Genomic DNA, 25,611 nt, shown 5'->3' with positions numbered 1-25,611 from the left:
CGTGACGCTTCTAAATCTGTCCGCCAGGGGTCAGCATTTGCTGCTCTTTTGCAATGTTAAATTTGAATCCGGTGTAATTTATAGCAACACGAATGCTGCTAAAGTGGGTTTCCCGCGCAAAATAATACAACACTGCTTGCAAGTGCACATGCAAAGTCAACGTACTTGTGACGTCACCACCAGTCCAGCCTGCATATGTTTGAAATAAATGTACACTAGTGACGTGTAGTTGTCCTACGAGTGTGCCAAAGTTGTACTCCTAGTAAAGGACAAAGAGCGTAGACGTCGATCTTAAGGCCCATGTACTAGTAAGGCAATTCTGCGCACTAATAGAACGACTGTGTCCTACTAGTAATGTTTCATTTTTTTTCACGCTACTGTATGAATCGTCTGCAGAGTAGTAGGACAACTTTAGCATACTAGTTGGACAAATACATTTAACTAGTGAGGCAACACTGTTCGTGGGCATATTGGTGTGACTAGTAGGGTCTAGGAGGCTACTAGTGCATGACATGCATACTAGTTGGGCCTAGTAGTGCAGCACAGCAGTTTACTAGTAAGGTTTAATCTACTAGTGCACCCTAGTCATTGTGTTAGTGTGCTGAACTGCCTTGCTAGTGAGAACAAAGAGCGTACTAGTAGGCTTTAAAGCTGTTTGAGCTTTTTTTTTTTTCAATATCCGTGATATTGCCAAAGTTGTCCTACTAGTGTGCAGCAATGTCATAGTAAAACTAATCAGCACACTAGTAGAGCGACTGTCTTACTCGTAAGATTTTTGCACTACTAGTGCCACTTTTGACCTACTAATACGCAATTAAACCTTGCTAGTAAACTACTGCGCTGCACTAAAAACACTATTAGGCCCAACTAGTAGGCATATGTCAAGCACTGGTAGCCTCCTGGACCCCACTAATAGTAGCATAAAGGCCACTCACTAGTAGCTTTGCCTTACTAGTAACATGTAGTTGTGTTACCGGTCTGCAGAGATGCCAAGCGGTAGTGTAAAAAAGGTAACTAGTGAGCCAGTAACGCAATAGGAGTGCGCCCAATCGTCTTCCTAAATCCTAGTACATGGAATACATGCCGCAACGGCTCTCCCTAGGCGTGCGTGTTTGCGCAAGTCGGTTGGAGGTCCAGGTCCCTCCTCGCTCGAATTGGGTGCAGTTGGATGTCACCTCCTCCTCCTCCTCCTCCTCCCTCTTCCTCCTCCTCCTCCTCCTCCTCCCCCTCCCTCCCTCCCCGGGTGAGGATTCGCGAGGAGGAGGAAGATGCGCGCACTCAGAGCCTTCCGCCGACCTTCACCTCTTTCTCTCGGTCTCACCGACGCGTTGTTGTGACGCCGCCGCCGCCGCCGCCGCCGGAGCGCCTCGTCGGCTGCCCGCCGCGGGTCTCCCAGGTGCTTCGCCCGCCTTCCAGCGGCTTCCACTCCCGCCCCCCCGCCGCCGGCGCTCGCTGCTTTCAGCCACCGCTAGCCGCACCACCGGCAGAGCTCCTGCACCCCCGAGCGAGAGCGAGGCAGATGCCCGTCGCACTGCTGTCACCCCGGCTTCTACTATGGTGGAGTTCCCATCCCTGAGCCCTTACTGGCCGCTTCTTCGCTTCCTGGTGCCTCTGGCGATCACCAATGTTGCCATCGACCTCGGCGAGCAGGTAACGACCTCCCCCCCTCCCCGCGTACCGCCGACTTCCTTCCTCCTCCTCCCCGCGGTGAGCTCCGGGAGGCAGGAAGCGGCTCGTTAGCATCGGCGGCTAATGCTAACCATGGCTAGTTCACGCCAGAAAATGGCAGACGACGTGCATAGGGCTATCCTAGCCGCTCGGGACATACGTATGGGCGCAGGCACCGTGTGGACTGTGGAGATGCTTCTTCAAGCAGGTGGGGCATTTTCTCATCTGCCCCTCCTTCCCGAGAAAGACACAAGAGATCAGGGAGTGAAGAAGAAGTACAGTGATGTAGAGATTAAGCTTATGTAATGCCTCTGCTTTTTCCTGGTATAAATAGCACAGCCGGTCGGGGCTTGTGCAAAAAAAAAAAAAAAAAAAAAAAAGGGAAAGGGCAGCTGGGAGTGAAGGTAGTCCAGAGCAGTCCAGTCCTTATCTTTCTTGCAGGGTTCTCAAAGCTTTTGAGTCCTGGGGAGAAATTCGAAAAACAAATAAGCTATCTCCTCAAAAACAAACAAACAAACAAATCTCCTCTTGTTCTAACCCCTTATTCTATTTGCTGAAAAACTCCACCAAAGCCCTGGATGATAGGAACATTTGAATTGGTGTCAAGGAAGTATGTTGAAGTAATACATTTTAAGATCTTTGTATGGCAGGGAGGAGCTAAACATAGCCTGGGTTGTTATCAGAAAGTTGGGGGGGGGGGGGGGTCTGGCACATTGTTGTTGTTTTTTTGTTTGGTCTGCTGAGTAGCAATTAAAAAATGAAATCAAATATCTTAAAGCCAATTATTTTTAAGGGTAATATTGCGAGACAAATTGGAAAGTACTGTATACATAGATGAACATAAATGTATTGTTCTGTAGTAAAACTATTCTTTTTATTACCAGCAGGTGAAATTACATAATTGACCACACAAATGATTGTAATTTTTTTTAACAGTGATGAATTGCAACGCTAGCTAACTTAACATCTGTTAATGCTCAACCTTCAGGCGCTCAACAGGGGCATCGCCACCGTCAAGGAGGACGCGGTGGAGATGCTGGCCAGCTACGGCTTGGCCTACTCGCTCATGAAATTCTTCACGGGCCCCATGAGCGACTTCAAGAACGTGGGCCTGGTGTTTGTCAACAGCAAGCGCGACCGCCGGAAGGCCGTGATGTGCATGGCGGCGGCGGGCGTCGTCGCCTTCACGCTGCACATCTTGATAGGTGACATACTCAAAAACATTAACCCCCCCGTCCCACCCCCCCCTTTTTCCTCCTGGCCCACTTCCTGTCACTGTGGCTGAGGCCTGACTCACACGCTCTTTTGTTTTTGTAAACACTGTGCAGCCTACACGGACCTGGGCTACTACATCATTAACAAGCTCCACCATGTGGACCAGTCTGTGGGCCACAAAACCCGCAAGGCCTTCCTCTACTTGGCCGCCTTCCCTCTATTGGACGCTATGGTGAGTCCCTGGTAGTGCTCAAAAGCAGTGCTTCTCAAACTGTTTACAACAAGTACCACCTAAAAAATAAAACCCAAACAAACAAACTAGGTTTTATTCCTAAAAAGTCCAATTGTTGAAAGCCACTGTAACATTATGCACAGTTTGAACATGAAGAAAAATGATTAAAAAAAAAAAAAAAAAGGCACTTCAATGATTCAATTAAAATGTACTGCACATAAAAAGTTAAATACATTTTAAAATAAATGTCTGAAAACACCTCGTTCTAAAAGAGTAAACGCAAATCTATTGCGTTGAACTGTACTTGACAAATGTAGTGTATGGGGTAAGAAAAATTTCACTGTAACAAGGGCCGCAACTAACGGTTATTTTAATAATCCATTCATCTGGTGCTTATTTTTCTCGCTTAATCGGATAATTTTCTTAAAAATGTACATCCCGTTATTGAAAACGGGACATTATTTCAAATTGACATTGCAGAAAACGCACAAACATAAATTATGATTCAGTTACTGGCTTGGTCAGTAACGTCAGAAAAGAGGTAAAAATGTGGATCATTGTTTTCTAAAGTAAAAAGCCGATGTTAGCACATGTCTTATTTTGACCAACCAATCAGCGTTCACAGAGGACAACAGAAATCTTAGAATATTTACTGTTGAGAGGCTGCAATTCAGATAAATTGGACAATTTTATGGTAAATAAGAGCTCTAAATAATTAATCGAGAATCAAAATAGTTTTTCAACTAATCGATGAATTTGATAATCAATTACTTGTTGATTAATCGATTATTTGTCGCACCTCTAACTGTAACATTATGCACAATTTGAACATTTATTCAGTGATTCTTTCGTGTACCACTAGAGGGAGCCAGAGTAGCACGTGTTCTAATATCTCCCATTCTTGTGTCTCTAGGCGTGGATTCACGCCGGGATCCTCCTCAAGCACAAGTGCAGCGTCATCGTGGGCTCAGCCTCCATCTCGGATGTCGTGGCCCAGGTACGAAACCTCCCTTCAGACCACCTAAAATGCTTTCCGTATGAAACAACGAGTTTTTATACAAAAAAAATAAATAAATTCAATGACCGTGTCGCATCTTGGTACCAAGGAACTATGTGAAGTGAAGGAGCTTCATTTAGTCAGACCATTGCCCTGTCTAATATAACAGTATTACTTTAGTGCCAGCCATCTTGTGGCATCTTGGTGCCAAGGACCTATGTTGAAGTGAGCGGTAGGAACTTCATCGTCGTGCCTTCGTGCTGTCCAATAGAAAATAAGTGCTTTGCTGCCATCTTGTGGCATCTATGGGCAATTCTCTGGAATGACTTTAGAGATTACTGATTGCGGGTCAGCCGGCACAGTGCGGGACTGGTTAGCACATCTGCCTCACAGTTCTGGGGACCGTGGTTCAATCCCCGGCCCCGCCTGTGCGGCACTCCGGTTTCCTTCCACACCCCAAAAACATGCGTGGTAGGTTGATTGAAGACTCTAAATTGCCCGTTGGTGTGAATGTGAGAGCGAATGGTTGTTTGTTTCTATGTGCCCTGCGATAGGCCGGGGACCGGTTCAGGGTGTACCCCGCCTCCCGCCCGAAGATAGCTGGGATGGGCTCCGGCAGCCCGTGACCCTAGTGAGGATAAGCGGTAAAGAAAATGGATGGATGGATGGATGGATGGATGGACGATTGTGGGTCCGTTACGACTATGAGGCGGCAATTTTGGAAGGATCTCTGTGAAAAGGGCTCCCCCTACAATTGTCACATGGTATTGACTGTGCCTCCTTTCCACCAAGCAGAACACTTTGGTCCAGTTTTGCTTTTTAGGTTAGATACGACACGCGCGTATTTTACCTGTCCCCAAGCTGACGTGTGATCTGGTTCAGATCGTGTTCGTGGCCATCCTGCTGCACAGCAACCTGGAGTGCGTGGAGCCCCTCCTCATCCCCATCCTCTCCCTGTACATGGGCGCCCTGGTCCGCTTCAGCATCGTGGGCCTGGGCTACTACTGCAACATCCACGACACCATCCCGGACTCCAGCGGACTGGATGTCGGGGTAAGGCTCTAGGAGTTCCAGAAGAAGAAGAAGGAGGAGTGGGTCAGTGAGAGGTTTTTGTGTGGCAGGGTGACGCCACCATCAAGAAGATGCTGAGCTTCTGGTGGCCGCTGGCGCTCATCTTGGCCACCCAGCGCATCAGCCGGCCCATTGTAAACCTCTTTGTGTCGAGGGACCTTAAGGGGACCACTAAGGCTACGGAGGTGCGTTCGCTAATTTTCTTCTTTGGGTCAAAATCTTTTCTTTGAGCAGTGTCTTCTAACCTAGTAAGGCTTAGGCGTCCAACAAAACAAACAAACAAACAAACGAAAAATAAATAGTAATTTTTTTTATTTTAAAGTAAATACATTTTTTAAAGTATACTTTGCTTAAGTTATCTGGAAAAAGTAAAATAAAACAGAAAACAAAGGAAATAAAATAATTTTAAAAAAGTATTCATTGTGTTTCAGGTTCTGTAATTGTTCATCATTGACAGTGACTGCGCTATTTTGGTCCCTTTTGGAAGTTGAAAAAGCCTCTCTGGATTTCGATTCAGCTTTTTTTTGGTGGTATTTCGGGTACATCTGAGTTCAAAGGCGTGTGCGGCGGTGGGTGACTCAAGTTTCCGCGTGTGAACGCCAACACACCCCCTCCGGCGCTTTCTGGCGCGCGTGGGGCCAAAAGTGGGGCACAAAGCTGTTTTCCGGGAATGACCTGGAAATGGGCGACAACGCATTCCTACGTGGCCCAACCTTGTCTCTCTGTAGGCGTGTTTCACAATAACAGTGACAATAACTCACATCCTCTACACACCTGGTGTTACTGTTGTATCTGTCACACATCAGTTGTGGTTCAATGAACCACGCATGCGCGCTAATGACAGTACTGTGAACCTGCGTTTACCCTGGAGGACACGTTCCACCTACCTCCAACACGTGCAAATTCACGATACAAACACCATATGCAGCGGTGCCTTGAGTTACGAGCGACCCGAGTTTTTGGAGATACGAGCCGTTATCCTGTCAATTTCTTGGCTTAGACCTGCTTTATCCCCTAGGAAAAAAATGAAATGTATGACGGCATCTTATGGAGTCACTTGCAGTAGTATTAGTAGTAGTCTTCTTTGTGTGTGTCGGCATGACTGTATTATGCTAGCCAAGGTGGGCACAACAGAAGGAGCAGCACAATGAATTGAATTGCAGCATTAAATGTAATTGTTATTACTCTGTTTTTATAAAGTACAATATTACAGAGTGCTATTTTTCCTTATGAGAAAAAACATTCAAATAGTTTTTGGGCTGGAATGGATTAATGGCACGTCCATCCATTTCACGGGGAAAGATGATTTGAGAAACAAGTGAGTTGAGTTACAAGCTGGGCCACTGAACAAATTAAACTCATATCTCAGGGCACCACTGTAATTGTTTGGAAAGTTTTACCCCTCCCACACGCTTTAGACACATTCCTACTTATTGAAACACTTTTGCCATGACTTGCGAGCAATGACTCGAGTTATGAAGTCAAACTTCAAACAACTGCTACTTTAAGACACACGGAGCAGCAACACATACAAGCGCCGCATACGACATTACATGTCGCTGTCGTTCCAGGCGGTGGCCGTGCTCACGGCTACGTACCCGGTGGGTCATATGCCCTACGGCTGGCTAACCGAGCTGAGGGCCGTGTATCCCGCCTTTGACAAGGTACACCACACGGTACACACGATGCCTGGAGAAATGTTGTGCTAATGTCTGCTCGTCACCCCTTGACAGAATAACCCCAGCAACAAACTGAACGCCGGCACTCCCGTCACCAAGTCTCATATTAAAAGGTTTACATTCTGCTGTCTGGCCCTCTCGCTCACGGTAAGATTCATTCATCTAACTGATCCTCATGTTTGGATATTTTCGGGGTTTTAGCTTCAATTTCACAGTCACTTTATGTCAGTAGCTAATTAATCCAGTGAGGGAAATGAAAGATGTTCATTTTGTGTCTGTAGTATGTTTTGTACTGCGGTCGTACCCCTCGTGTTAAATAGGGAAGAAAAAGAGAAGTAGGTCATTAAGACTTCCTCAAAATTCAGATTTTACACCCACTACACCACAAACCGACATCCTTAAATACTAAAACATGGAAGTCATAGACGCAGACCTCCTCTGAAGCCCAACGATCCTAATTTGGATACAGCAACCAATTGAGCAACTCTTTCCGCAGAGAGACAATTGCCTTCAACACGACAGGGCGTGTGTGTCTGGTGTTGAACTTTACAGCCTGGTCCCGTCTTATCTCTATTCCCTGACACACGAGCGGCACTCCATCTCTGGTAGAACAGGTGGTGTTAAAAAAACAAACCAAAAAACCTTCAATTGCGTATTGCTACATTTCACACTAGCGGTCTGTGGGTCAGGCGGGTTGGAGACCCCTGGTTTAGAGGGAAACCCAATATTTCCCAAAACAATGGATTCGAAATGCTTTTTTTTCCAAGGGTAGTCTGAAAAGTTGCTAAATCTCCCAACAAAAGTGCTGAATGGGCATCAACATTAACAGCTCAGATGCCGCAAGATCACGTTTGTTAACCGTAAACAAAACGGGACAACCCAACTCGATGTCTTCGGCTCGAACTGGACTGCATTCCTTCTACGGTGACGAGTCACATGATCAGCTGGTGTCAGTGTTGTACTTTACCAGCACGTGAGCCCAAAAAAGTGCTGTGGCCAAAAGACGCTCTGGCCAAACACGAGGCATCAAGGTCAACGTGTCATCTGTCACGTCAAGCTTGTCCAGTAAAGCGGGCGCCGAATCGGTCACACGGCCTGCCCGGATGTACTTGTCCTCCGGCTGGAGGTGTCGGGTTGCACCCGGTATAAAAAACAAAACAAAACAAAACAAAACAAAAGCAAGCCAGGTGCAAAATAGTGGAATTTATCAAGGAGGTTATGCCCGTCTCAGCGCATAAAATATATCACTAAACACATTCCAAAAGCTGCTGGCAGGTGAAGAAAACAAGCGCACCCTTCAGAGCCATGACAACATCTCTTGTTGTTGTTGTTGTTTTTTTTAAAAGCTCATCATGCTTAAGCCAGCTTTACAAGCTAACCGCACCAGGGAGAAAAACAGCCCCCTCCCCCAATATGCGGTATGAATGTGTGCTTCCTCATACCGTAACGTTCAGCAAAAATTCGAGGCATCCTTTTATAAGCGCGGATGCCGCCGAGCACCCTCGGGTGTCTCCGCTCTGTCGCATGGCCAAAAAATCGGGACTGGGAGGGCAAGTTTGCGCACTGACATCACACTTTGCCCAGCTCACACCTCATGTTTTTCTCTCTTCATTTCTGCTGTTTGTTTGTTTCACGGGAATATATTATGGTAGCAAAAGTATTGGGACATTTGCCACCGACTTGGGGTGCAAAAGAATATACAGTGTTGCAGCTAGAACAGGTTGCACTCTTCAAAGTCTACATTTATGGTCATTTATTTTTGGGTTAATGAAATAAAGAAAAACAAAAGCTCAACTACACTAACACTACTGGCTGCGAAGAGTAACTATGTGGGGAGATTTATTATTTAACAACCCTCCATTTTGGTAATGAATTTGTTTTCTGTAATTATTTTAGGCTTTTAAAATAAATACATCTGAATGAAGATCCAGGGGTAACAACTACCAATGCATATTTATTATAAATTATTTGATCCATTTTGTTTTTATTTTTTCTTCATTGCATTTCATTCAGATTTAGGGGCAACCAATCGTTGTTGGGTAAAACAAATGTAACAGTTCTAGTTTAAGCTCCCTATTATTAATGTTTATTTGTATATAAGCAGTACAGAAAATGGATTATTCATTCCGAAGGTTGTGTCCCAATACTTTGTTCCTCAGTGTTTACCACCTCAAAGGCCGGCTGTTGAGTTCAAAGCCTGCTGAGACAATGAAGTCATTCATCTGAATGCATCACAAGCGCTCCCACCCTTTTGTTGTTTTTGTTTTTGTTTTTGTGTTTGTGTGTGTCCAGCTTTGCTTCGTGGTGTTCTGGAGCCCTCATGTCTCCGAGAAGATCTTGGTGGACGTCATCGGCGTGGACTACCCCTTTGCCATGCTCTGTGTGGTGCCCCTCCGCATTTTCTCCTTCTTCCCGCTTCCAGGTAAACCATTTACAGTGAACAGAAAAAGTCAACACGCCCGTTCAAATGCCTGGTTTAGTCATATTAACAAATGAGGCCAAGATAAATCAATTGAAACATTTTCCACCATGAATGTGACCTATCACCTGCACAACTCAATTGAGAAAAAAAGAGAAATATTTTAGAGAGGGGAAGATGAGGCCTCCATCTTGCCACCTTAACCCTTAGCCCAAATGTATCAAGAAGATTGGGGATTGTTGTCACATCTGATTAACAGCCATTATTTCCCAGAAATCCCTGCAGCAGCCTCCCGAACTAGTTTTCTTCTCTTTTCATTCATTTTGGAGCAACATCCTGTTCTTGGTAATGTTACTGTTGGGCCATATGACTTCCTTCCACATGTCCCATGGTATACATTTCATGCCGTGGAAATTCTTTGGTACCCTTCTCCTGACCGATACCTTTGAACAATGGGAAGCCTCTGTGGGACCATAGCTTGTGCTGAAAGATGTGACAGCCAAAATATGAGAAAAAGCCTACTAGAACAGCTGCACTTTAAATGGTGGCAGGAGTGTGCAGACTCCCAATTTTGTTCTTTGAGTTGTACAAGCTAAAGGTCAAATTAAAAGGGGATTTTTCTCATTGACCTTTGCACAAAAAGCTGGCATTTGAACAGGGGTGTGTATAGACTTTTTATATCCACTGTATATAATCCACCATATAAAAATCCTGTGTGTGTTTGTGTGTAGTGACAGTCCGTGCGCATCTGACCGGCTGGCTGATGACACTGAAGAAGACGTTCGTTTTGGCCCCCAGCTCGGTGCTGCGCATCATCGTCCTCATCACCAGCCTGGTGGTGCTGCCTTACATGGGGTAGGCACACGCAACAACGGGCGCCGCCGCCGGGTGCGTACTCTCTCTCCATGCTCATTGTCGGCGTGTCGCAGGGTTCACGGGGCCACGTTGGGGGTGGGCTCCCTCCTGGCTGGCTTCATTGGGGAGTCCACAATGGTCGCCATAGCGGCCTGCTATGTTTACCGACAACAGGTGAGCGCAGCTGCTCCGTCACATTAGCATCAGCGCCACTCAAAACACTGCCAGCGTTCATTTACACGCAACACAAATGACACCATTGTTAGGTTTATTTTCATCTGTAATATCATTTGAATGGCAGTGGTATTATGCCCAGTGGATATAAAAAGTCTACACACCCCTGCCATTTCTTGTCATATATATAAAAAAATTAAAAGGTAATTTCAAAACCGTTTCCATCATTAATGTGACCTCTAGCCTGTACAATTAAAATGAAGAAAACTACATCTTTTCGAGAGGGGAAGTAAAAATAAAGAACTGAGATAATGTGGTTGCACAAGTGTGCACACCCTTTTATAACTGATGTGGTTGTGCTCAGATTCTAACGATCAGATTCACACTCATTAAATGAGAGGGAACAGGGATGTGTAAACTTTTTACATCCACTGTAATTCATCCCTTTCATTTTGATCTAAAATTAAATATACATATTGTTTCAGGTCAAAACAAAACATTTTATACTCTTATCAAAAATAAAATTTTAAAAATCAGCAATATATATATATTTATTTCTTGCTGATTGGATGGGCGAAAACCCTACCGCCTCATTATAATCTGCATTTGAACACTTAATACAGCCAAAATATAGAATAAATTTTTTTTTAAATACATTTCACTACGGTGAACATTTTTGAATCTTAAAATGCATCTGTTGAAATTTGTACACTTTTCAAAGTATTTCTTCAGATTTTAGTCTCAAAAGTCAAAATATTTTTAAATAGTATACTTTCGTCTTGAAATCAAAATTCCACTTTCGATAAGTGACGCTAAATTGGGTAAAGGAGGCTTCCCCCCCCCCCTAACATTCTTCCTCATGGTGTGTGCAGCGTCACACTGAGCTGTCCAACGAGCTGGTGGTGGAGGGCGAAGACTCGGCGCCCATGAGCGAGGTGTGCTCGCGCTCGCAGATGGACGCCATCGAGGAGCTCCGTGAAGACGACGACGACGAGGAAGGGCGGGAGTGAGCGAACAGGGACCCCCCCCCCCACCCCCCCCCCCTTCTTCCCGCAAGCCGTTACACCGCGGGAAAGACGAAGGATGAACGCGGAATTCTCCCGACGGTGCCCTCCCCATCACCATGACGACGCACAGTGTAAACAAAGCCATCCGAGGGTTGAGCCGATGAGTGTACATAGCGTCATCGCTTCCTTCGTGTTTACTGGTAAACAAGGGAAAAGAAAAAGGAGAACACGAGGGAGAAGGGAACATGCTTTAACATTGAGTGGAAATCTAGACATGTCGTGGGACTTTTTGCTGGGTTGTGCAATTGTGTTTTACATAAAAAAGTGGTGTACAGACGATTGTTTTCTAAAGTGTATATTTGATGGAGATGAGGGGTCAGGAATCCCTCATTATTAATATCATCATCATTACCATTACATGACGTTTTCACTTCCACGCAGTCTGACCTGCTTGTGTTTGGCCAATCTTCATGTGCTGTATATACTGTATAGACATTGTTATTTGGCAAATAAATTGCTTTATTATTAAGCTGCCGTCACCACAGTCTTTTTTTTGTTGCTTTTAACTTGAGGTTCATGGTTTCGAATCCGTTTTTAGCATTTTCCGATAAACCGTGAACACATTTCACACAGTTAGTACTACCATTTCAGATGTTAATTACCTTAATAGTCTATTTGGCACCTAAGAGTTGGCTTTTGCCATCCGGCGCACACGGCAAACAAACTGAGGAAGAGGACGGCACTAACTGTAGAAGAAAGATGAAGAAGTCAGCGAAGGAGAAGATGACATATGGCAGAAGGCAGCCAAGGTGACAGCGATATTGTTTTATTGTAGTTAGTCTAATATTTATGTAGTTCTGATATTTTTTCATGTTTTGTCTATTTTACTGTTTTAATTTTTTCTAATGTTTTTCATTAAAAATTTTCCTGAACGTATCCTCTATTTGTATGTAATATTTTGTTTTTCTAATATTTTGGAATTGTTCTACTGATGCATATATTTTTTAATGTTTCTTATGTTGTAATGTTTTTTCAGACCATTTATGTAATATTTTTGCATTTTTCATTCACCATTTTTTGTCTATTTTCAAATATTGCCTTTTTTATCAGTTGCATCTGATAATTATTTTTCAATATTTATCAAAATCCTTTACATTTTTCATATTTTCTTTATTTTGTTCTTGTGTTTGTGTATATTTCCAATGTTTCCTCTATTACAGGAAATAGTTTTCTTTTATGTTCTTTTATTTAGTTTTTCTAATATTTCTGCATTTTCCATCTACTTTTTTACAATGCTTAATACTTAAGTTGGTTTTTTTCAATTTTTATATAATTTGATTTATTCATCTAATAAGTTGGATAAGTGTGTGTTAATTTTTGCACACTCCCTTACGCATTTACTGTGACAATGACTATGACGGAAATATAACCTTTTCATACCGTTACACCTGGCCTGCCGACCAATCCTCGGTCCGCAGCAGAGTTCGTCCCCGGGGTAAGCGCTTGAAAATGAATTAATGGATGGAAGCGGAGGACAACTGACTCTTGTGCTTTCGTTTTATTCATGAGCGAGAGGCCACGGTTGACGGGGGGGACACGCCACATTCATTCACTCTTGTGCATTTTGTTTTTCTGTCGTAAGGCAACACGGAGGGCCAAGCGGGCCTTTGGCGGCTGGTGGCACACGCTCCTCCTCTCTGGCTTGGCAAAAGGCAACGCGTTATGCACAATGCTTGCAAAAAAAAAAAAAAAAAAAAAAAAGACCCCCACAGTCATGTGATGCAAGCACCTGATTTCTTCTTTCGGCAGCAGTCCAGATTAAAAGAATAAATTAATGAAGTCGATCTAAAAAGAGCGACGATTCCAGTGTCGGTAAAAAAAAAAAAAAAACACAAGACGGACCTGAGGTTTTTGGGGTTTGCATGGGAGGTGGGAGGAGCACTTCTCAGCTGGCCGCCGCCACTTCCTCCTCTTCCATTTCCTCATTCTCCTTTTCGGCCACCTTGGCGACGGGCACGTTGTAGTGGCGGTCGTCCTCAGTGACGAGGCTGACGCGGGGCCAGTCGTCCTTGTGCTCGTCGGGATAGTAGGCCACGAACTCCTCGGTGTCGGCCATGTAGAGGCGGTACACCTGCAGGGTGCAGCGTAAGGCGTCGCCCAGCAGGCACATCTCCACCTGTCACAAAAACAAAACAAACCACAACAATTTAGAGCCACTTAAGTGCAACTAAAAATAGATTGTCGCAAGCTGGATTCTATTACACATTGCGACATTCAATTACCATACTACAGTGATCATCAAAGTGTGGTATGTGAAAGCAGTAAATCAGATGCGATAAGACGCTACCCTGGTCTAGAAAACGGATGAATGGACGACAATCATATTCGGTGGAGCGGTGCTCACCTGTTCCAGTCCGGCGCTGACGCCCACACGGCTGAGGTGGTTGGCGAGGAAGGTGCTCGGACAGTCAGAGGAGTCGCGCGCAAACAGCAGCCAGCAGAAGAGCGGCACGTCGCGGCCGGCGCGCATGCCGGCGTTCAGCTGGGCGGCGCGGCGCAGCATAAGCAGCTTGAGCGCCTCCAGCATGGCCAGCTCCTCCTCGCCGCCCTGGAAGGCGTCGTCGCACAGTTGTTGGCGGTCTGCGGGCGAAGGGCAGCACACGGCCGCACGCCACTGTGAAGGACCGCGGATAGGCCACAGACAGGACTTTATTAGAAACCCAAGCTACAGTATGAGGAGTAGTACACATTGACTGAGTTATTAGATTTAAAAAGATAAAAGAAATAGAAAAACAATCGCAAAAAGTGGACGACCAACCATTGATGTCCACTCACGCATCGGCAGTCGCTGAAAAGCCAGCTAGAACCGTGCAGGGACTTAATCAGAAACTAAAGCCACTGCAAGAGGAATAATACATGTCGACTGAGTTGTTGTATTTTTTTAAAATACCATTTTCCCTAACAATGCGTTGATAATACCTGAAACATACAGACATAAATGGAAACCCAGGTCACAGCGAGAGGAGCAACGCATGCTGACTGAGTTCGTTGATTGGTCACAAAAAGAGGACAACCAATCAGTGGTGCTGCCATCATGACTGAGGTCCATTTCGTCCAATAATGTGTCGACAGTACCAGAAAGGCCTGCCAATGACGTCATAAGAAATCCAAGTCATCGCTAGAGGACTAATACATGCCGACTGAGAAACCTCATAAGTGCTTTTCATCATTCAACATTTCCTAAATGTTCTTGTTTACCCAGATCTGGACTGAATTCCCATTTAATCGTCAGCCTTCGCCCAGGCCCCACCCCTCCATAGAGTGATCATTAGAATTGGTGATGTTGTTTTTGCATCCCGCTACTAACTGACAAACAAAACGCCATGATTATATAATGTCCCTGGTGGAGGTAACAGTGAATATCGGGTGCTTATGAACCTTGTTCCGGAGGATCTCCAGGTAGCTTTGAAGCCGCCGGGTGACGTGTGGTTGCGCTTGATCCTCGCCCGGAAACGTCCACTGAGCCATGAGCTCTGACAGCTCCTGCGAAAGCTTAAAGAGAACACAACTATTTACTGTGCTTTTGACCTTCTACTGTGGTGTAACCAGGCTAGACGTCTAGAAGAAGAAGGAAACAAAAAAGGTGAGTCAATGTGTCAAAGAATGACAAAGGATTAACGGATCAAGTGTGAAAGTTTGACGTTAGGTCGTTAATGCGGAGCGAGGCCGCAGTAATGTTTCGCCACGTCTAACCGGACGAGGGAGATTGAGGTTTACTTCGTCCACGTCGTCGTGGTCTTCCTGAAGCCACGCGGGCACCTGAGAAGCCTGAGAGAGCACCTGGAACAAGGTGGCCCTCAGGGCGCAGTAGTTGTCCCCCCGCACTTGACGCACGCCGGCGAAGCACTGCGACAGCTCCTTGTAACCCTGCAGGCGGTACGTAGGACAGACTCTCTCACCTTCATGTATTTTCACAATTTATGAATTCACTACAATATTATAGATATATATATATTGTTCAAAATGTGAGAAAAGATGTTCATAAATCTGTTTTAAATGTATTGAAGATAAATGTATCAGCATTTCATTTTATTGTATTATTAAAGCCACTTTATTATTTGATGTATATATTACAAAATATATAATCTTATTCATTTTTAATAGTTTATGATATCAAAATTAAAGCTATAGATTATACTGTATATATTATAAGTAAATTATATATAGTATAATTACAAGTAAATATAAGTCAAAAAATTACATTCTATTTAGTTTGCTTACTTAAATATACGTGATTACATATTCAACTCTTTATTTGACCTGTTTTTCTAAACATTTTGACAAATGTATTAGTTTACACAAAGCAAGTCAACAACAAAACTACAGAAGCTGCAGATAGCCACCATATCTTTAGTTTCTTAATAAATAAATCAATTTTAAAAATCACTTGCATTACTTACAACCAAGTATAAAATATTAATGTATATCAGGTAAAATACTTAAACTTAACATCACATATAATACATTAGACATAATTAGTGCTATTAAATCTATTTAATTCAAACGCCCTTTTTATTACTCTTGCACCATGAGTAAATGTATCTTATTTTTACTTTTTATTACCATTTTGAATATTTGTAAATATACTTACAAATGTTTACTATTTTCAAATCATTTATTTATTTCCCCTTCAACCTCTATTAGCTTGCACACAAGAAGTCAATACGAAGAAAAAGAGTCTGCAGACATAGAGCACACGCACCTTTCTAATGAGAGCACTTTTGGCCGTGTTGCCTCTCCATTCTCTCTCGCTGTAGAACAAAATGTCCACGGCCGGGCCCAAACTGCATCGGGCCTCCACTGTGGAGCATGTGAGGAACATCATGTGTGACATTATGGCATATAATCATATATAAACATGTCTTGACACATGACGGTGTACGTGGTTCAATGATATATTTTCCTGTAGCACTTCTTGGTGTACAACCGTCTGCAATCAGCCCGCAATTTTCTTCAAACTATTGAGGGACCACCTCTCTAGGGTAGAAAAAGAACTATACTGATTTTGAAGAGAATCAAATCCAAGTTGTTTGAGAGCTCACGATTTAGTTTGTTCTTGTTGGCAGACTCACTACCTGTTGCAAGTCGACTCAAACTCCTCGGGATTATTTCTCACTTGAACCCAAATGATTTTTGCGCTGGATCCGTTTCACGTTCCTTCAGGACTCTTGCGTACAAAAACAAATCACAATAAAACTGTGGGGGTTATTTATCCGTATCAGAGCAAAACCTCTACTGATTTTGAATGTTGGCACCCTATCACTTATCACTCTGTCGGAGGAAGAACACTATTGCTTTGGAACGACATCCATGGATGAACTCACGTGTTGTGGTTTCTAACGGCGCTGCTCGTGTGTCGTTGTGAGACGATGGCAGCTCCTCTGCTCGGTAGAGATCTTCTTCACTGTGAATGACAAAGAAAAAAAAAAAACCTCACACCACCCATAAGATGTCTTTAGGATACTATAAAATAAGTGTTAAAGAGGACTTATAATGGGAAAATCGACTTATTAAATTGCGCATATACAAATAGTTGCTTTACCTAAGGTAAGCAAAGCTGCATCAAGTGCCTTCAAAACACAGCGCAGCGTATACACTGCAGATTTCCCCATTGTGGGACTAAAGAGGCCATCTTAATTCTATGGACTGTTGCCTCCACAACTGAAAATACTTGTATAGATGGCGCTATAATTCTTGACTCTCGGGGCAACGGCCAGGGTCTTGCTTATGCTTCGTACCCGCTCATGTGCATTTTTGATTGGCTGTTATATCTGCTCTGTCGCTATGCTGTTCACCGGCGAGTCAAATTTGGAATTCTAGCAAAAGCAGTGGCCGCTCATGAAAAGTAGCTGCCGAATCCCCGCACATCGCGCGACAGTTCAGTCGGGTTTGGCCGTGTCACTCGGTGCGCGGCGGGAATAATACGTCTCTCTTAAAATAATATTCGATAACCACACCTGCTCCTCAAGCTGCTTTCAGCAGGTCTGACTTCTTCTACGAGCCCTTGTGGAGTTCCTCCAGTTTTCTCCTCAACCTCCATGGGCTCGTTCTCCACCTCCTCCATTATCTTCTCCTCGCCCTCCATCTTCTCCACCTCCTCCATCCTCTCCTCGCCCTCCATGGCCGCCGGGTGACCTCCGTCTTGATCCTCTACAGCATACTGGTAGATGTTTTCCTGCTGGTTTTCCTTCGCTGCATGCGGGCTGCAGAGAGTAAACATTTTATTGCCTTGCTACAGTCTATAATCAAGTGTCCATAACAAATCAATCACAGTAGAAGCCTGTGGTGCACATCTTCCTCCTTGTGGACAGAAGGAGAAGTAATACAACACAAGGAGCAAAGTTTGTTGTTTTAAAAAAAGCTCAAACCCGCTGACCTGCTGGCGTCTTCTGGCGTAGTGGTCAGCGTCTCCACGTCGTTAAAGTGTGCAGGGCGTCTCTCTTCCCCGCCGAGTTTCGCTTCAGTGGGCTCGACAGAAGCGTCGTGGCCTTTTTCGTCCTGGCCAGACCTCAACGCTGAAGAGTTGCTGTCTTCAGAGTCCTCGTTCAATAAACTACACGCGGAAAGAAAACAAATCACAGCTTCACGTGCATTTGTTTTTAACGTCACTCAAATATCACACTTTTTAGAGTAACAACTTGTCATTTCTGACTTTTTAACACCCAACAGCATGTTTTCTAACAGTCTTGCCAAACATTTCACTGCAATGTAGCCGGGAACACAAGACACTTCAGTTATGTAGTGTCACAGTTTGAACACAAGGGGGCACAACATTAACAGACAGACGAAGTAAAGTCTGGCGGATTCATCCATTTTGCAGAGCATATTTTGCAGTCGCCTGACAAAGTGTCATAATCCGTGTTTAAAGTATTGGTGTTGTAGTATCGGAGCCTTTTTCTGAGTCCGAGTAAGGACATAAAGTTTTGCGCATCCCTCGTCATAAACGCTACCAGTCAAAGGTTTGGACACTGTTTCTCATTCACTATTATGAGAAAGTGTGTCCACACGTTAGACTGGTCGTATACAATACCTACAACGTGCCAAACGTATGCCAATCTCCTTGGCTGAGGTAATAATCAGAGCCAGGGTTAGCATAACAGGTTGTGTGGTCACATGACTCACCAGTTTGGCTCAAATGTGTTCTCCTGACACGTTGCGGCCATGGGTGCCCCCTGAGTGTTGCGTGAAGATGACGCTTCTTTATTCTTCCTACGAAGCTCCATCAGCAGCGTGAAGGTGTTTGCCCCTTTGGAGCCGCCATCATCACGGCGGCAAACATCTGGCATGTTTGCGTCTTTGCGAGGAGACATTTGGGCTTCTTGCATGCCGCCATCTTGCATTTTATCCTGTGTGGATGATGCCCGATGCCGGTCGCCATCTTCCCGCTGATAGTTCACTTCCTGCAGGAGCTCAGACGATCTGTTTTTGTCCATAAATGTCCCCATATTTTCTTCTCCGATGGCGTGCTCTTCGAGTGTGGCGGCTTTGTTGGGAGAAAGTGCGGAAGAGGGCACGGCTTCCCTCTGCAAGGATCCGTTTTCCCGTGCAATAATCGGCTCGGACGCGCCGGATTCAGGAAGAACAGTCACCTGCACGCCATCAACGGCTTCTGCCTTTATTGTGACATCGTCGGTTGTCTTCCTGGGTGACAAAAAACAAGATGCAAAAGAACTAAATAGGAAAATAATTACTTGCTGTATTTACTTTATTACTTCTACAGTGTTAGAGCATTACTTATTTAAAAAAATATATATTATTCACAATCTTTTGGGGTTTTTTGGGGTTCGAATGGATTCATGGTCCTTCCATGCATTTCGTCTGTCGCGAACGCTCAAGTCCCGGGCTCACCTTATGTTGTCGTCTCCTTGCGGCCCCCACGTGCCGCCCGTCGCCGCCGCCGCCGCCATGTGGCCCGCGGCCCCGACGGCCTTGGCGTCATCTTTGAGCAAACCGCTTCGCTCCTCTGCGCTGCCACAGGGACTCTCTGGGCGACAGCAGCTGGTCCCCATCGGAGCGCTCCCACCCCGGAGCGTCCGGCTGGAGGTCAGGCGGGGGCCCAACGATGTCGCCTCAGGTCCTATGAAGGCAGCTTGACCAGGACGCTCATACCTGTAACGACAATGTAACAAGTTAACGTAAAAGAAATGTAACAAAATGGTTCTCTTTATCTCTTGATAAGATGAAATGGCAAAATGGCAGATCTGTCGCCTTCTGCGCTGCACGCCTTGGCCACCAGAGGGCAGTACAACACAGACACACAGACTAGGGCCTGATCATATAGATTTTTTTAGGCTGATGCCAATGAATATTTGGCAGAAAAAAATTCCAATGACTGATTAATTAAAAAATAAATACATATATATATATATAATTAATATCTATTTGGGGCCTTTAACGTTTACAACAACAAAGATATGAATTGAAATGCAGAGGATAAAGGATATATTATGCCTGTGACTGCTGCTATATTGTCTGTCTACCCATGTTCCAGCACAGTTTGTGTTCAAATATTTGTTGCTTAAAGGGTTAAAACATGACTGCTTGCAGCCATGCTGTTAGTGCAAGCAGTGCACGTCAGCGGGGCTCCGAGCTATCGATTCAACAGAAAAAGGCATTCAGATAAATCAATTCTAAAGTAATCAATAAACTCGATTACTTGTCCAGCCACAGTGTCAATCAATAATTTTGTTGGTAAAGGCAAAATTTTAGGGTCATTAGATCAGTGGGGAGGTGGATGTATGGATAAATTTGATTTTAATATAAAAACTGAAAAAATAATTTAAAAGCAAAAAAGTGGCACTAAATTACATCTTAAGGCACACGTTTACATGTTAAAAAGGAGTAGGAAGAGGTTTAAAGAAAAAACGTTAGCCTAATAGCATATTTGCCCAAGTAATTTTGAACGTTTTAAATAAACAAGAAAAACTAACCTCAACAAACAAGAAAATCAGATGTTTTAGGGGCTTTAATAACAAACAGTTATAACAAACACATAAAACGTCAGAGTTGACGTTTTATGTGTTTTAAGACTGGAATGGTGGGCCGAATATGGCCCATGGACCTGAGCTTGGCCACCCTCCTCTTGTGCAGGTGTACCTAATGTTTTGGTCGGTGACTGCTCACGTCATGTAGCTTTAAAAACTAATAATAATCATCCCTCGATGGTCATGTTTCCTACCTTAGCATCACTTGTAACACACATTCACCAATTTACATCGCAGATAAACGACAACAAGTTCAAGCTAGATTTCGCCACATTAGTGACATCATCCGTCCAACGACGCGTTCCCTTGTCAACTGTCACGTTAGACACACATCAAGACTTCAAAGTTAAGCTGCTAACTAACGACAAGCAAAAGCTTGGGAAACATGCCGGAAGCGTCGAAAGTTGACAGGCGTTCGGGTAGCCGAAATGAAGCTAACTAGCAGGCTAGCGCATTGGTAAACTTCAACGAGCCCAACAACGCCGCTGGTTGGGAACAACACCGCCGCAGTGGTGCTCCTTCATACTCACGAGAGTCTCCGGTGGTACGGTGGAACATTTTTGTTATGTTTTTCTTTTTTAAAGGAGGGTTGTTTTTCGGCGGGGCTGCTGGACGCGGAACATCTGTCGGTGGGAGACCCGAGTAGCATGAATATGGAGAGGGAGGGGGGAGGGGGCACCGAGGGTCACGGCTCCGGGTTGACGCCGGTGACGTCATCGCGGATGTGCGCCGAGTGTTGCCTTCAAAGGCCCCTCGGAAATTGCACGACTGCGGTCAAGGGTCTTCAAGAGTCGCGGAAATGTAACGGAAACATAGTAGTGGAGATAAAGTACCATCAAATCCATGCAAAAATTGTCGCCGATATTTAAAAACAAAATGTTTTTACGTTGAAATATTTCCCATAACTTCATTAATTTTTTAAAAATATTTTTATTTCATTTATGAATAATTTCAATACTTTCCTATTCTTAGTAAAAATATTAACAAATATAAAAAAAACATTTGTATTTAAGAACTATTTTGAGCAATTATTATATATTATAAACTATATACTAGTTTAGATAATATTGCACGGTAAAATTGTAATACTGTACATCAAACATTTTACAGTAGACTCACTTTTTTGGGGGATAACATTTAGAAGGGGTTTTTTCTTTTTCTTCTTACTCTCACTTCTACTTTTTAGTAGCGGCTCAAAAACAAAATTAAGTTCAGTCCAACTGCTGTGTACAATAATACAAGGCCAACAGAGTAATTTTATACAGTTTAATACCAATGCATTTTCAAAAATAAATAAAAACCAGGAAATTTCGGTATTGCCACATAATGATGATGAATAACGTTTATATTGTTTGATGAATAATATTTTTATGTTAGAGGAATAAAAAAATAAAGTGCCAGCTGAAGGATATACATAAAAGTGGTTGACTACTGTACTGTGTGCCACCTAAAAAAGATAATTTATTTCATGCATAAATAAGGTTTTAAAATATATTTTCCCCAGTAAAACAGTAATTTTAGACAGAGAAAAACTAATTATGACTGAATTAGTGGTTAAAAGTTACATTTTTTGTCAACATTGGTGCCTTAAATTAATTTCATTGTGATCACGCTCGTAACCCAAAACAGTCGTAGCTCAATCAACAGTCTCAATCTTTTTTCCTCATTGAAATGAATGGAAATACCGTTAATCTGATCCAGCCCTCCAAAAACATCAACAAAAATGTAACACGATTTTTTTAAATAAAAAAAATATCACTGCAGAATATTTTACTTTCTAAAAACATACAGTAATAACATAAAAACCATATAAAGGATTAGTTTGTGTCACAATTTCATCAATTCATTGTGGTACTCCTTCTGTTCATACCTTGGCCACTAGGGGGCAGTATAGAAAATGCTGTGTACATAAGACATAAATTTGATGAATATATGCCAGAGTGTGTAGTTGTACGCTGTCTTTATGTGTTGCTACCGCTTGTGTTTCAGTAAAGTGTTTACGATTATCGTAATATCAATGCTAGTTTTGTTAGCCTGTCTGGGTTATTTTCCATTGTGCGCTAGCGATAAGCTAGCAGACTTTCTTCTCAGGCCAAGCCAACGTGTAATTCTCTTTTATGCTTAGTTTTACAGTCACAACCTGCCCAACTGCTGCTTGTTGTGACGTTTGCTGCCTTTTAGCCAGCGCTCGTGACTCAAAACAAGAAAATCATATCTCGAAAAACCCGTAAGTCAATTGTCAGTGTATATAATCACATCAGTTAAACGTTCTCCAGTTCATTTATGTGCTCCAAAAGGCCCACAGGCAGCCCGAGCTCCGACACTATGTCCTTGCAGCTCTGCACGAGCTCGCTGAAGATTGTTCCACGGGCTGAAGCGGAAGAAGAGGAGGAACCGTCGCCGCACGCGGAATGTAACGTTTGGGAATGTTGCGGAGAATCCGTGTCCATTTGCTCCGCCCCTCGACAACAGTCGCTCCTTTGGCAACCCTCCGGCGGGCAACCCTGCGGTGCCGCCACCCGAAGCCCTTCCATGCTCTCCAACACGTCGTCCACGCTGGGAGGAGGGAGCTTCTCCATGGCCTTCATAATTTCCGTCACGATGGAATCCTCGTGCTGCGAAACACGCCGCAGGAGCTCCGTGACGGAGGCGGGGAAGGGCTGGCCCCGATGCTCCACCTGGTACCAGCTGCCTATTGCGCTGAAAAACAAACAAACGAAAAAAACAACATAACACACAGCAGATGAGAAACATCCAACCATCCATCCATCCATCCATTTTCTGAGCCGATTATCCTCACTAGGGTCACGGGAGTGCTGGAGCCCATCCCAGCTATCTTCGGGCAGGAGGCGGGGTACACCCGGAACTGGTTGCCAGCCAATCGCAGGGCACACATAAACAAACAACCATTCGCACTCACATTCACACCTACGGGTAATTTAGAGACTTCAATGAACCCAGCGTGCATGTTTTTGGGATGTGGGAGGAAACCGGAGTACCCGGAGAAAACCCACGAAGGCACGAGAACATGCAAACTCCACACAGGGGGGGCCGGGGATTGAACCCCGGTCCTCAGAACTGTGAGGCAGACTCTCTAACCAGTCGACCACCGTGCCGCAGACAAGAAACAAAATAGTATATATTTTAAGGAAAGGGTGAGCTAGACAGATAAATTCGTATGTAACACTACCATACGATCCCTCGAAGTCGCCCAACAGCCACAGTCTTGGCGGCTCCCTCCTGGAAGCCCTCCTTGAAGCCCACCTCCAGTGCGGCATCCTCGCCGGCGTCGGCGCCGTCCACATAACCATCCTGGACAAAACAGCCACAAATTTAACGTCAAAAAATTCTCAATATATGACTTCACATTTAGTAGAAGGACCATTCAAGAAGTGGAGGACATTTTATATCCCCCACCCCCGCGAGATTTCAAATAATGTCAGTCACATATTACAGAAACATGCACTTGTGTAAGTTATTGTCGTCCTGAGACAGAATGTCGTATAAGTGATTTCTACAGTGGACATAAAAAGTCTACACACCCCTATTCAAATTTTTATCATATAAAAGAATGAGACAAAAATAAATCCTTTCAAAATTGTTTCCACCAATAATGTGACTTAAAACGTACAACTCAATTGGAAAAAAATTGTTTAGATATATTTAAAAGGGGAAGTAAGTAACAATTGATATAAAGTAGTTGCACAATTGTGCACACCCCTTTTAGGGATGTGGCTGTCTTGAGAATGAAATTAATCATATTCAAACACATTAACTTTATGAACTACAAAAGTCTCTTAACTGCGCTGCATTTATTCCACTATATATTTTAACAACACGAGTGCTTGGTTCATTCTCTGCCCTTATTTTTATTCCATGCATGGTTCGAGTGGAAAATCTTCAGATTTAACGTTATGATTATTATACACTGTGTTTATGTTTAGCAAGCTTTCCATAAGTTTTTATTTTATTTGTTTTATTTAACAAAAAAGGTCACACCTAAAAAAATAATAATAATTTTGAGCCCTATTATCTTAGTAATAAGTAAGTAATAAGAAATTGGTGCATTTTCAACAGTTTTACAGTTTCCTAACTTTTTTTATATTTATCACAGAAATATGATAAACATATCACTGGAATCGTCTTTAAAAGATTTGTCTGATAATGCTGGTCACACATAAATCAATTTAAAATGTGAAGTTTTATACAAACAACTTGCAATTGACAGCTGGATGCTACTGTTAGCCACAACAGTAATCAAAAGCAAAACAAATACAAAATCTCTTACCCTGATTCTCCTCTTCATGTTGACCGCCCATTCTTTGCTTAAAATGTCAAGTTCGTCCGTGTTGTCTTCAAAAACGTCGTCGACGCCGTTTGACGCAGCTTTGAACCAGGACATTGTCGGCAGTTGAGCATTCGAAACGTGTTGTTGTTGCAAGTGGGAGATGGTTTGCCTGCCTGCCGCTTCCTGCTTCTTCTTCTTCTGCGGTGGTTGAACATCAAGTTGTCGGGCCTCCGAGCAAGTGTCTCGCAACAGCGCCATCTGCAGGAAGGACGGCCCCAACGCAGTCAGTTCGTCACAAAAGCTTCGAGGTTTAATACAGAGAAAAATCCTGCAGGGGGCGCTGGAGTATCGCAGGAAACGTGAGTGCAAATAAATGACGACAGACGTTTTATGGTAACCTTTCACGTGACGTCTTCGTTTTGACACAGTAAATCGTAAGTAGTTTGATATAATTTTTTATCAAATAACAAACGAACAGTGAGTGCAAATAAATGACGACAGACGTTTTATGGTAACCTTTCACGTGACGTCTTCGTTTTGACACAGTAAATCGTAAGTAGTTTGATATAATTTTTTATCAAATAACAAACGAACAGTTAGATTGAATTTTGTAGGTTAAGATTGAATTTTGTAGGTTAAATGTGATGCAATAATTTATTTTCAGCAATTTAACAAAAATGTTATTAAGTGCATTGACATTTTATTACTCATTCAATACAAATGTGAATTATTTTATAAAAAATAAACTTCAGTAACTTAATAAAATGTAGTTTTATTTAGTAAAATCGATACATTTGAATAATGTAATTTTTTTTATTACGTGTTAAAATTAATAAAATATGAATCATTCAACTGATTATTTCATTACATCATTAAAATGAATAGAATGGAAGGACTTCTAGTAACATTTTAAACATTTTAGTAAATAAAAAATAACAAAAAATAAAATTATTATGCGATTG

At 43.3% G+C, this 25,611-nt stretch overlaps 3 protein-coding genes across 4 annotated transcripts; 1 reads left to right on the top strand and 2 right to left on the bottom strand.

Moving 5' to 3' along the window:
* Window positions 1-1,211: 1,211 nt before the first annotated feature.
* Window positions 1,212-11,846, top strand: ankha (ANKH inorganic pyrophosphate transport regulator a). Of its 2 annotated transcripts, XM_061666601.1 has the most exons (13): window positions 1,212-1,650; window positions 2,657-2,873; window positions 2,997-3,115; window positions 4,029-4,112; window positions 4,995-5,165; window positions 5,234-5,368; window positions 6,755-6,847; window positions 6,917-7,009; window positions 9,155-9,284; window positions 10,013-10,136; window positions 10,211-10,310; window positions 11,183-11,316; window positions 11,387-11,846. In XM_061666601.1, the coding sequence occupies exons 1-13, from the start codon at window positions 1,555-1,557 to the stop codon at window positions 11,712-11,714; spliced, it is 1,824 nt and encodes a 607-aa protein (XP_061522585.1). In that variant the 5' UTR covers window positions 1,212-1,554; the 3' UTR covers window positions 11,715-11,846. The 2 variants fall into 2 exon arrangements, with proteins under 2 accessions (XP_061522585.1, XP_061522584.1); XM_061666600.1 differs by having other exon boundaries at window positions 11,183-11,846.
* A 996-nt stretch (window positions 11,847-12,842) lies between these two features.
* LOC133396723 (uncharacterized) lies at window positions 12,843-21,028 on the bottom strand. Its single transcript, XM_061666852.1, has 11 exons — window positions 20,892-21,028; window positions 19,226-19,486; window positions 18,500-19,018; window positions 17,754-17,930; window positions 17,335-17,580; window positions 16,702-16,781; window positions 16,080-16,177; window positions 15,095-15,244; window positions 14,756-14,869; window positions 13,722-13,991; window positions 12,843-13,493 (listed from the first exon to the last, which is right to left on the bottom strand). Exons 1-11 carry the CDS (start codon window positions 21,008-21,010, stop codon window positions 13,263-13,265), a joined length of 2,265 nt encoding a protein of 754 aa, XP_061522836.1. The 5' UTR covers window positions 21,011-21,028; the 3' UTR covers window positions 12,843-13,262.
* Window positions 21,029-21,644: 616 nt separating this feature from the next.
* otulina (OTU deubiquitinase with linear linkage specificity a) lies at window positions 21,645-24,812 on the bottom strand. Its single transcript, XM_061666536.1, has 3 exons — window positions 24,650-24,812; window positions 23,552-23,673; window positions 21,645-23,061 (listed from the first exon to the last, which is right to left on the bottom strand). The coding sequence occupies exons 1-3, from the start codon at window positions 24,761-24,763 to the stop codon at window positions 22,623-22,625; spliced, it is 675 nt and encodes a 224-aa protein (XP_061522520.1). The 5' UTR covers window positions 24,764-24,812; the 3' UTR covers window positions 21,645-22,622.
* Window positions 24,813-25,611: the final 799 nt, after the last annotated feature.

Source organism: Phycodurus eques, chromosome 21 (genome assembly GCF_024500275.1).
Source record: "Phycodurus eques isolate BA_2022a chromosome 21, UOR_Pequ_1.1, whole genome shotgun sequence".
Taxonomy (NCBI): domain Eukaryota; kingdom Metazoa; phylum Chordata; class Actinopteri; order Syngnathiformes; family Syngnathidae; genus Phycodurus; species Phycodurus eques.
This window is presented reverse-complemented; position numbering and strand designations above follow the sequence as displayed.

Coding starts and splice junctions, on each gene's coding strand:
- otulina (XM_061666536.1), bottom strand. CDS start 24,763: ATGTCCTGGTTCAAAGCTGCGTCAAACGGCGTCGACGACGTTTTTGAA. Junction 23,674..24,649: donor ACATGAAGAGGAGAATCAGG/GTAAGAGATTTT, acceptor TGTTTTGTCCAG/GATGGTTATGTGGACGGCGC. Junction 23,062..23,551: donor CGACTTCGAGGGATCGTATG/GTAGTGTTACAT, acceptor TTTGTTTTTCAG/CGCAATAGGCAGCTGGTACC.
- ankha (XM_061666601.1), top strand. CDS start 1,555: ATGGTGGAGTTCCCATCCCTGAGCCCTTACTGGCCGCTTCTTCGCTTC. Junction 5,369..6,754: donor GGACCACTAAGGCTACGGAG/GTGCGTTCGCTA, acceptor CTGTCGTTCCAG/GCGGTGGCCGTGCTCACGGC. Junction 10,137..10,210: donor GTGGTGCTGCCTTACATGGG/GTAGGCACACGC, acceptor GGCGTGTCGCAG/GGTTCACGGGGCCACGTTGG.
- LOC133396723 (XM_061666852.1), bottom strand. CDS start 21,010: ATGCTACTCGGGTCTCCCACCGACAGATGTTCCGCGTCCAGCAGCCCC. Junction 17,581..17,753: donor ACGCCAGAAGACGCCAGCAG/GTCAGCGGGTTT, acceptor TACTCTCTGCAG/CCCGCATGCAGCGAAGGAAA. Junction 14,870..15,094: donor ACCACGACGACGTGGACGAA/GTAAACCTCAAT, acceptor GTTCTCTTTAAG/CTTTCGCAGGAGCTGTCAGA.